This window comes from Anopheles gambiae, chromosome 3 (genome assembly GCF_943734735.2).
Source record: "Anopheles gambiae chromosome 3, idAnoGambNW_F1_1, whole genome shotgun sequence".
Lineage (NCBI taxonomy): Eukaryota > Metazoa > Arthropoda > Insecta > Diptera > Culicidae > Anopheles > Anopheles gambiae.
In genome coordinates this window covers 11,591,491-11,603,327 of record NC_064602.1, presented here as the reverse complement: position 1 = coordinate 11,603,327, position 11,837 = coordinate 11,591,491, and the positions used below count along the sequence as shown (strand labels likewise).

Sequence of the window (11,837 nt, the reverse complement as noted above, 5' to 3'; positions counted from 1 at the left end):
GAAAACAGAGCAGAAAATTGATTAGCAATTTGAGGGAGGGATGCACAGAGCGCGATCGATGGTGAGGCGAAACGTACCATCCCTGATGGCCTTCATTAAATCGCTGCGCGGATCATCGTAGGTTATCTTCTCCTGGGGTGGAATCTTCTTCAGCTGGTGCATCTTGGGCATGTTGTACAGGTCACCGTTCGCGACCGGTGCCTTCGACGGGCTTAGCGGCCCATCCAGCATGGGCGGTGGCGGTGGAGGAGGCGGAGGTGCCACATTTGGAGGCGATTGTTTGGGCGATAGCTAAAATATTGGAGCAAAAAAAAAACAGGAAAGGTTAGTAAAGGTAGAGGGAATGCTTTAATTTACTACAGAAAATATCAATCACGCATTATTCACGGTAAATATTGAACAGGAGTTGCATCTGAATGCATCACATAGACCAAACGGTGGGTGACGGTTTGCAAGGGAAACACTGACGTACCCAATGACCTGACTCGTTCGAGCAAGATTAATACAGGGTTTCCCATGATTTATCGGTTGGTTCCCATAATTTTTTGGGCTCGTCTCGCGATTTATTCTAGAGTAGGTCAAAATTCACAAAAAAACGGAACTGGGTCCGAACCGTTCCATAAAATTTCGGAACCAGTTCCGAAGGGAAGGTTCCATCACTCACGTCGGTCTGGAATCGTCCGGAAACGTCCGGAATCGTTCGGAATTGCTCGTGCAGAATCTTAGTCGACCGATGTTTGTGAATGTGCGATAATACATTTAATATATTTTTCACTATCTACATCATTGCGTTTTACGCACTTCTGGCAAGTATGGCCTCCCAAAAATGTTGGGAGCGTTGATGCACCCTCTTAGTACTGGAAATAAAAGGACTTTCCCGTTATAGAGTGTTCAAGTGTTTTGAGGCGATTAGTAGGGTGGCAGAAATAAATTTCGATCACTCCATTGTAGTTTCTGAAATGAAACCGGATCATTTTTCTTTGTATTTTTCCGATGTTTAGTTGCAGATTAATAGCAGGCAATTAAAAGTCCTACGTAAGGCGCCACACGGTCTATTTGGGGCTTGAACCTATGACGTGCATATTGCTAAGTCGTACGAGTTGAAGACTGTACCACAAGACCGGCTTACACTTATCATTATGTGATCGAATTAATCTAACTGTGCCTTACTGTTGTATCTATAGCCCATCTCATCTAGGCTCGGTCCATTCAAGATTCGAACCTATAATGGGCATTTTGTTGAAGTTTTACGCACATTTACAAATATCGGTCGACTACGATTTTGGACGATTTCGTACGATTCCAGATGATTCTGAACGATTCCGATGATTCCGGACGATTCCAGACGATTCCGGACCATTCCGGATGATTCAGGGCGATTCCGGACGGTTCAGGATGATTCTTACGATTCCGGCGGAGCTAGCGATTCCATTTCTCTGGAATTGGAATCGGAAACAACCTTGCCAGAACCGGAGCGGAACCGTGGGTGCGATCTGGACAACCCATCTCTAATTTTTTAATCGTATCCCATATATTTTTGGTTCGTTCCCACAATTTATTGGTCATCAATACAATTGAACCAAAAATTTATGGAAAACGCCCAGAACCTAACCAAAACAATATGGGAAGCATACAAAAATATTATGGTAACCAACTAATAAATCGTGCGAAACCCTGTAATATGATGGAACAGATTAAACACCTTCTTTAGTCGTTTGGAACAACAATGACATGAAAATAGCGCAGTAATTACCAAGTTTACAATAAACAACGATTTAGTGACTTCTCAACAACAACTTCAGACACTAAACTTTTAATAGAATTAGCAAATGAACTTAGTTGACACAAAGAGACACGTTTAGGCCGACAGACGGATTCGTTCCTTTTTTGCTTTGGAACCTAATTGGTCGCAAAACGACTCACCTTACCGCAAAAGCCTAACGAACTCACTCAGAAGAGGACGGGGAGAGTAGTCGCACGAAGACAGTGCTATGAAAGAGAGCTTTGGGCTGTAATTTGAAAGCCTCATTAGGCGCTTTGTGTGTGTGTGCTCGGAACCCATTCGTATTGGTTCGGAGTTTGCCACCGTTCGATTACCCGCAAAGCCGCAATCGTAGACCAGCCAAGCTGGTAGTACACAGAGAACCCCCCGAGCCAAACTTACCTGTTCCGGGATGGGTGGCGGCGGCGGCAGATCGTTCATCGACATCTGGTTCAGCTGCATATTGAGATTGTTCAGATTGTTGATCTGCTGGTTCAGCTGCGCGAGCGCAATCTGGTTCTGGTCCATCATCGACTGCACGACCACTTGCTGTTGGTGGTGATGTTGGGGCTGTTGTTGCTGCTGCTGTTGCTGGTGCTGCTGCTGCTGCTGCTGCGGGCCGCCGGTCATGCCCAGCTGCGGTGATCCGGCCCGCGAACCGGACCGGTTCAGCAGCAGCTTGGCGGCGACGCTCGTGCCCCCGTTGCTCAGGCCGTGCGGCGGCGACTGCAGACCCTCCGGGATCGGTGGCGGCGGTGGCAGATTGTCCCGCCCGGTCGACAGGCTGCGGCTGCGCGTGGGCGTGTTAGCGTTCGAGGCGTTCGGTGTGCCGCCCCCGCTGCCGGACGAGGGCGGTGCCGGCGGTGGCTGCGATGGGCGCGATTTCGACCGCGAAGGCGTCCCCGGCGCGTACAAACTTTCCTGCGACATTTGGTTCGTGCCCGCGCCGTACATGGCGGACGGGTTGCCGTACTGGTCGTAGATCGGCTGCTGCTGATACACACCACCGCCCTGCTGCATCTGGACGGCCATCTGCTGGTGGTAGCCGCCGCCGCCGCCCGGGGATGGTGGCGCATAGCCCCCACCGTCCACCATTTCGTTCGGCTGCTGGTAGCTGCGCCGCAGCTCGATCGAGTTGGGACGGGCGGCACCGCCGCCGCCACTGCTGCTGCCACCCATCGCCGAGGAGGAGCGGGAATCGTATATCATACTGCCGCCGGCCGCCGCCATCGCACTGTTGTAGATTGCCTCCTCCTGCGAGCCGATGATCGCGTTCGGCGTCCGGTAGATGACGTTGTTCGGCATCAGCGTCTCGCCATGGCCGATCGCCCGCTGGCGCTGCTTCTCGCGCGTGTTGTGCGGTGCGCGGGGCCGCTTCTTCTGCCGGCCGCCCCCGTCGGCGCCACCGTCCGCCCGCGGTTTGTGCACCTTCTTGCCGCGATCGTGCATCACGCGCTCCGTGTCCTTCAGCATCTCCTGCCGCCACAGCTCGAAGAAGTAGTTCGGATCGGTGTAGAACTTTAGCCCGTCCTTGCCATCGTCCCGGTAGCAATTGAGCTTGTCCAGAGGGGGTGGTTTGTCGCATGTCTGGAAGGCAAACAAAAAAAGAGAAACAAATTAGTATAAAATATTCCTTTTTTTTTTCTTTAAAAATCAATAGCCGACGATCCGCACCTTATACACCTCCAGCATTGCCGAGGGCATGGTCGCCCGGGAGAAGATCTGCTGGTCGAACATGGTGGCACTCTTGAACGCCTTCTTCATCTGGATGTCCTGCAGCGACACCTCCTCGACGGTGCTGTCCAGCTGCGTGACCTTTATCGCGAGCCGATCGATGCGCGCCTGCAGCGAGTTGGCGCGCTCCGCCAGCCCACCCGCATCCCGCGCCAGCTCACCGAACAGATCTTCGGCATGTTTGGACAGGGAGGACAGCTGGCGCACGATGTTCGTCAGCGTCGTGTTGGTGACCGTTTCCAGCTCCGCCGGCAGCTCCTCGCGCACGTACACCGACCGTGCCACGAACACCGGCTGCACCAGGCGCTTCGGAAGCGGCATGATGATGTTTGTGGCTCTCGGTTACCAAATCACCACACAAGGGTCGAGTTTAGTGTTTTCACAGGAAGCGGTTCCGTCCACACCGGGAGCTAGATCCCGGGGCGTTTTAATGATACTCTCACTTCTCTCTCTTTCTCTCACTCTTTCTCGTTGTTAGCTGCAAATCTAATTTCCCTCTGCGTACTGCTGCCTCACTCTCTCGCTCTCTCCCCGTCTGATGACTCGATGTGCAGTGAAATTGCCACCGCCGGATGTTGATGATTGTGGGGCACGTTTTCGTCCTACATATTCCTACGAACGTGCTTGGTGGCCGCTACGTACTAAACCTGGAAAAGAGATAGAAAGGCACAAGGGAAAAAGTAAATAGAAAATTGCTCAAAAGCGATCGATCGAAGTGGAGATCCAAGCGAGTTGGATATCTGTTTTCTTCGCCATGGGAAAACAATGCTCGCCCCACAAAACATACATCCCATGGCACGGTCCTCGTACGGCGTTTTGATGTCTAAACTTGGGCAGTTAATTATTTTGCAGTGCCCCGTACAACAATCGCTCTCTCTCGCTCTCTCTCGCTTAGCTCAGCCCTAAAGCCGGATGTTACTCCGGATCGTGATCGTGTACACCTCACGCAGCATCACAGCACAGCAGCAACATAAACGAACCAAATCTAGGCCGTCGTTCACCTCACGCGGCAGTACTTTCCGAGCACTAAAGCAACAACAGCATAAAGTTGCAGTTGACGACGACTGAGGGCAGCATCGAGAGGGGTGGAAGTAGATGATTATGCTAATTGAATACCCGCGGCAGGTTGTCCTTCCCTTCCCGCTTCATCAGACGCGCACAGCTGATTAAAAAAGCATCGCGAAAAACTAGGGGAGCAGCGATCGGACTGGTGTGATGGCGCATGCAAATCACTTCTCGCGGGCGCGGATTGTTCATTCACGCATGTTTTGCGCGTCACGGCTACAAACGGCTCGGAGACAGTGCTTCAATCATGCGGGAGAGCTCAAAACAAAACCATACTCCAAGCTTAACTGCCAGCTGGGGGGGGGGGGGGGGGGGAACAGAAAAGGGGAGGCCTCTTTCCCTTTATCTGCTTCGCATACTTTTTGTACACTATCGTGCGCAGCACGGTACGGTAAAATGCAAGCACATAAATGAAATAACGAAGTACGAACAAGATGAAAATGAGATGATGACCGTAAACGGTTATTTTTCAATTTAAGCTGTAGCAGGAACTGCTGTCGACTGTTGTTCCAACACACGCATGCACATCCGCCGTTAACCCTCGTCTCGGTGTGTTTCCGCGTCTGCCAGCATGGGAAGAACGGTGTCCCGCTGACGTACCCGGGGATTATACAATGGCGCGTGAAACATATGGAACCATTTTACGGCGCAGAGTTGCTGGAGTTTTAGTTTGCCACATAATAAGGTTCATTTTTGGTGACATATATTTGAATTAAAAATGACAATATTGGGCTCACTGTGGCTCTACAAATTAAAAGCACGTGTCGTTGATACGATCAATCATAATTCAAATCCCTTTTATTCGAACGCAGCAAATGAATGTACTAAAAACACAATATGACAAATCCAATTCTTCTTTCTTGTCAACCTCAACTCATTTCGAGTTGTTCACTCAAAATAGTTTAGTACCGATTCGTTTAAACATAGTAACATCTACAAAATTAATAGCTCCTTTTCTAAGAATGTCTACCTAATTACAGGGCTTCCCGAACTACCTTTCAAAGTGAACATCGTTATTCACCGTTTGCGAGACGTTTTTTCAACAGTTGTCACAAGTTCTATTTGCAAAACAATAGTCTTTGAATTCATAGACATGAACGAAGTGCTAATTGGAAGCGAAAATGATTTTTACATTGAAAAATGACTCGACAAACCCCTGTAAACATTTAGAAAAAGAAAAAAAAACTTTAACGATGAGATAGAAGCATTCTTGCATAGAATTGCAATTTAATCTAAATAATCAATTCCACAAAGAATTGCAAAAAAGTTGAAGTATTCAAATCGGCAAAGAATTGCTGAGAAGTTGAAAGATTCAATATCGAAAAGAATAAAATAAAAACATTAAATTAGAAAAAATAAATTTAAGGGCAATCAAAACATTGAATTCCACAAAGAATTGTAGATGAGTAGAAGGATTTCATTCCTGACGAGACTCTATTCCAATATCAAAAAGTTGGGCTATGAAGCGTATAGTAAAAATAAAATAAAATGTAGTCTTACAAGGCAGAACAAAGCAGAAAACTGAGACGGATTTACTGCCAAAAATTACTATTTTTTTATATATTTTGTCCTTCACTGTAGGAACAACACGGTTACCTCATGTAGAACAGTCTGCTATTTCCCCAATTTTTCCTACATCACATCAAATTATTATTAATGAAAGATGCAACTTAATCGATTATAGATTAAACTCTTTATAAGAAGTGATTAGGTGAGTTAGCCAGGCTTTAAAAAGACTCACAAAGCACATCACTGCATCATGACAGATTAACAACATACTGCTTTTGAATACACCATCTGGACCATGTTGTAATGAGAAGTAGATGAGAATGTTAACTCACAGAATAATCTACCAATCTCTTTCAGACAAAATAGAGCAGCCTGCACCTGTGCCTGTACCCGTACCCGTCAGCGTAGTCTTTACTGCTGCTTTACGAGCGTTGCACAGCACAACACCGAGAGTTACAGACACCGGCTGGTCAAGAAGAAATTGTGGAAAACGCCTCTCCCATCGCAACGGCTTTATCTTTACGCCGTCCCGATAACTGGGAATGTGCGAGCGAAAATGTGGCCCCGTTAAGTAGGTTGAGTGGGGAATGCTCTTTTGCGCGCGACGACAACAACGACGGCTAGAGCAAAGCAAATGACTATCGGCATGTTGGAGAAGCAAAAGCCGCATGTCAGAAGACGACGAGGCGGCTTTGGCAATGGCTGCGAATGGCACGCGTGATTAGGGAAAGAAAACCTGTGGCAATCATGCGCCGACTGACTCGACTCGGTCTGCATTCGCCTCGGTCAGGGGGTGATGATGGTAAAGCAGCTAAGGCTAGATTATCGTGGCATACCAACCGACCCAACCCAGCCTCGCTCCGCCGAAAAGCGACTAACCTCTGCTTAGAAAGCAATCAGCAACGGAGTGGAATGGCGCAGCACAGGGGAACTGATCTCATTTCGGAGTTTCGCCTTTCGAACGCAACAACCGCACCCAGCAGTGTGCATGGGCCGACCGAGACACGATAGAAAGGCGGTGTAAAAGAATCTGCAGAACGAAATCGGTATGTTGGAGGTCGGCTTTGAGAAAGGTATTCTGATTGAGACAAGATTATTACCTTTTCTTTTTCACTAGGCGCGTGCGATAACATTGTCTTTGAATGGAGGAGTTTGATGTATTAATTTTCCAATCGAATGTGAACCTCCGAATTAATTACTTTACAACAGGAAGTATTGGTGAACGTGTGGTTTAGGTGTTTTTCATGCTATTGTTATCATAATTTTCTGTGACACTTTGTAAGTCCTTACCTTGTAGACTATAAAGCAAGCATTTCTCTAAAGATTACAATACAAATCAAAAGCCAAGTATTTATAAAAAGGGAAAAGAATATAAGCAACATTGCATGAAAACGACAAAAAATATAATTAATTTTTTAACATTGTAAGTAGACACTATTGAAACAGTTTCTAATAGCCTTAGTGCCTGTGTCAATTTGTTTGAAGCAACCAAAGCTCGAAAAGCAAGAAAAAAATCAAACATTCAACATCAAAAAAGATCAAACAATCTGATGACAGCTCCACAGTAAGCTTGCAAAATTCCTCTAGTCGATTGCAACACTACCCTCATATGATTGCAAACTTCCACAGCTTGCATGCAACATTCCCCTATCGATTTGCAACATTCCCCTAAGTGATTGAACTATTCCCTTATATGATTCGAAACCCTGTAGTAGACCTAGGAATGGTTCTCAGGATTGGAAATATAATATTTAAGTTTAAAAAGCTAATGAAATATTGACAGCACATTTTAAACTGTTTCCTTGATTGAACAGTATATCACAGTTAAGTATTTTACGGTATTTTAACTGTTAGAACTTCCAACGTACACATACTGTACTCTAGATTACGATTTAATAACGAAGTAATTTTCAACTGATCGTGTTTCCAATATACATTGTTAACATAGTAGTTATCAATAATATACGTTAATATAACAAATTGGCTAATTAAAAACCACAACTACTTCAAACAGCGCTCTTTATGCAGTAGCAACGTTCATATCGTGGCTTGATGAATGGCAAGACCGTAAATTACCTCATCGCAACCGTTACAGCAAACAACTGCATCTTTAACACCTTTTCTAACACATCTAAGCCAAGCACCAAGATATCAGTGCCATGCAAGCAGAATATTTATTTTTTATTCTCCTCACCCTCTGCCTGACTGTACATCATCACCGTCATCCGCAACTACCTTCGCTAACGCTGATGTCATAAAGATGTTTAATTGTTTGCATATTTACACATCCGTGTGCTTGTGATTCGCTGGCGCAAAGCTGCCGATGCAAACGGCCGGCCCGGCAAACGGTTTTTGCACTGCAAATGCACTTGCTGCGATCATCTCTCGCGCGCGTTTGCTGATCGGTAGTCGAACACGACGCTTCAGCCGCCTCCCGGGGACTTCCTCGACTACACTACTCATGGCCATTTTGAAAACGCATTCCTCATCTTTCACCATCATAACGATATTGTGTGTGTGTGTGTTCCCCTCTAGGGCAAAAAGCAGCTATTAAAATGATACTCTCCAGTGAGCACACACAAGGGATGCGCATCCGGACATACCACAGCGCGCGGTGGAATCATTTGCACGCGTCTGCCGCCGAGTAGAGAACGAACCCCGTTCCGCAGCAGCGCCAGCAGACCTACTGGCTGGGTATGCGCGAGCGCGTAGTAAATCAACGGAACTGTGCGCAAAAACTACTGGAAAATCTCTTCGGCAGTATGAACACTTTCTTTCAACACAGCCGCCGCCAAACCGACTCGTTTTGTGTGGTGTGGTGGGAATCCAGCGTGAGTAGGGAAGTGAAAGATCGTTAATAGGGTGTACACCACCACCCCATCATTCCTGGGCGGGGGGGAGCTGCTCTTTACTTTGCTTGGGTTGTGTGTACGAGATTTTATTACTTCTCGGTAGAACGGTGCTCATTTCGCTTGCGGAAGAGCCGCCACCACGCCAGATTCGTAGAGACTAGAGATTCGTTTATCTTATCTACTTTGTTAGAAGCCGAGGTTTAGGTTGCGATGTAGCTGAGGATCACCCAACTACGAAGCGTTTTGTGGCCCTCTTTCTCGTGGCTAGTAAAATGTTGAAATTAACGACGGTCGTTCACAGCAAAACAAAAACCGCACCAGGAATTTCTGAACCATTTAGCGCGCGCAGCTATTAGCAAAGTGATTATAAAGAGTTGTTAATATGCGATCAATAACTGAGTGGGGCTATTAAAACATCGTGTTTTTATGATCCCCATCGTTTTGTTTGAGGTAAATAGATTAGAAATGTATAATAAAGATACGAAGAAAAAAAAATTTGAAGTTGATTAAGTCCTGAGAAACAGATATTACTCCTACTTATGAATGAAAAGTGATATTAAAAATTATGATCAGCAGTGATAAGCAATTGGTAAACGCGTTGCATATCAAAGACTCTTTCGGGGTACAAATAACCCAAACCTAAACCACAATGAAGACTGAAGACAGAGCATTCTCTAGATAAAGAACTTGAACTAGTATTATCGTATTAAAACACAAAACATAAGAATGTATTTACAATTTATACAGAGGATGCTAGCGAGCTCAAAATGGTGAGCAAACATTACAAGTTCGTCATTGTGACATATGTATGGCAACATAAGCTTGGCATCTTGAATGATGCCGACAAAAGGTGCTTAGGTGCTATGCAATATACAAAATCAATGTTAAAATAGGATTTTTCGCATATGAGATGATGATCACGATCATCAAATGACTAGAGAAAGCCCATTAAAGATGTGTTATATTTAAATAAATACAACAAAATCCGATGATATTAAGATCATTAAGTAAGATAACGTAAAGTTGATTCATTGAGGCAAAGGCGTAGTTAAAGTTGTTGCCTATAAAATGTTGCTTATTATTCAAAAATAGTCTTATTCAGAAGAAGAGTTAATCTGGATAAAGCCCAACAATTCGAGAAAAAACATACTGGGGCAATGTGTTCTTAGTACAAGAACTATTAAAAAGAAAAGGAAAGGACGTATTAGTAGAAAAATAAGAACTAATATAAAGATTAAAAGCAAACTGCACACATCAATTTACAAACAAATGAAGATATCCTAGGGGTAGTAAGTGATATGATCATTTTAAATCCTAGAAAGGAAACCAATAAACAAAACAAGTTCTTTTGATCTTTACAAATAAATTACCAGAGTGACTTATTAAAAAAAATCAGGTAAATGAAATAAAGCATTTGATAACATTGAAGAAACATGAAGAAAACAATCCAAAATAAGACAAACTATAACAAACAGTAACACTTTTATTTGAAATAAAGTTCCAGAAGAATATCTCTCGAGAGTTGGTGCGAGGTGAGGATGGATCGAATTTGTTAGCAAACCATCCATCACAAATAATAGTTAGGAACAACGCAGTCGTGTACGATCCGATCGCTACTGCACCGTTGCGTCATAAGTTCTTCCCTTCAAAACGAATCCCTAACCCGAAGACTCGCCGCTTTTCGCGTCCCCATCTTCCTGGAAAGGCACTTTTATCCTCACTTTCACATTAGAGTGCCTTGTCAGCTATCGATGATCTCGCTACCTTCGCTAAACGGCTGCACGCTTTTAACTCGAAACGCGCCTAAGATCGAGCAGCAAGGGGTTCGAGAGTTTGTGCGCATTTCTTTGTCCGTTGCCTATAAATTAAATCAAAATCCGATACCACAATTTCGTACCACCGTGTACTGTTGCGTTCTCTGGGCCTAGGCTGGCTGACACTGCATTGTGGAATTAGAACGCAGCGGTCGGCCAAAATCGTGATTGGAAATGGTTGCCGCTATGTAGCACCAGAGCGGAGAAAGGTTTCACTCCCTTTCACTTCGGCACAGTAGTGATAGACCTGCATAGATCCATCCGGCCAAAGGTATTCTGCAGTTGCTCAAACTGTACCGGGGTGGGGAGGCTTACGATACCTTCCAATTCGCCATTAAGATGTCTCTTTCTGTTGCTTTCTCCAATTCGGTAGGATTATTTATGTTTTTAAGGGATTATAACGCTCGCGGCGGACGGTGACAGTGAGCAGTACATTTTACGCGTCTCAAGTTAAAACTATAAACAGAAGAGGGTAAGGATAAAAGGGATTGTTTGATAGAGGGTTGCTCGAACGGCTGAAGAGTAACGGCGAGATGTAATTTGAAAGTAAATAAATATGTAATCCGCAAAGAAACGCGGTTGGGATCACTGTGTTGTGTGGTTAGGTATCAATTCTTATGCCTTAAAACCTTACAATTGCTTCACCTTTTAAGCTGTCTCATAGCATTTATCAAACAAATCTTTAAACACACAACATTTTCATCTCAAAACAAAACCTAGAATTCATCTTTGTTTCCCAAGAACCTTTATAAATCATAGACAAACGTGGAAAACAAGACCAACGCCACCCAGCTAGATTTCATTCAAACTTCGCCGTTGTTTGGTAAACAACGCATCATTTGTAGATATGTATATATATACACACAAGAACGCTGACGGCCTTTTAAATTCGGTACTAAATTTCTCCAGAATGATCCGTCCTTTTTAGATCCGCTGTGTGTCTACGTTTGTTGCAGATGCAGCAACGTCCGAGGGACATATGAAATGTTTGTTTTAGTTTCCATTTGTGATGTGAATTTACGACTGCAGACAGTAAACACAACGAATAATCCATTTCGTTTGTTCGTTTGCTATGGCGGGAAGATAGGTGTCTAAAGCTCA

The 11,837-nt window shown here is 44.9% G+C and overlaps 1 protein-coding gene across 4 annotated transcripts in view; it reads right to left on the bottom strand.

The window, feature by feature from the left end:
* Window positions 1–11,837, bottom strand: part of LOC1277451 (actin-binding protein WASF3) — a 29,852-nt gene that overhangs the window by 4,066 nt on the left and 13,949 nt on the right. For all 4 annotated transcript variants that reach the window (XM_061661198.1, XM_061661197.1, XM_061661195.1 and 1 more), the window contains exons 3-5: window positions 3,437–4,143; window positions 2,165–3,349; window positions 78–291 (exon numbers count right to left, since the gene is read on the bottom strand). In XM_061661198.1, the coding sequence (XP_061517182.1) occupies window positions 78–291; window positions 2,165–3,349; window positions 3,437–3,817 (1,780 nt within the window). In that variant the 5' untranslated portion in view covers window positions 3,818–4,143. The remainder of the gene's footprint in view (window positions 1–77; window positions 292–2,164; window positions 3,350–3,436; window positions 4,144–11,837) is intronic.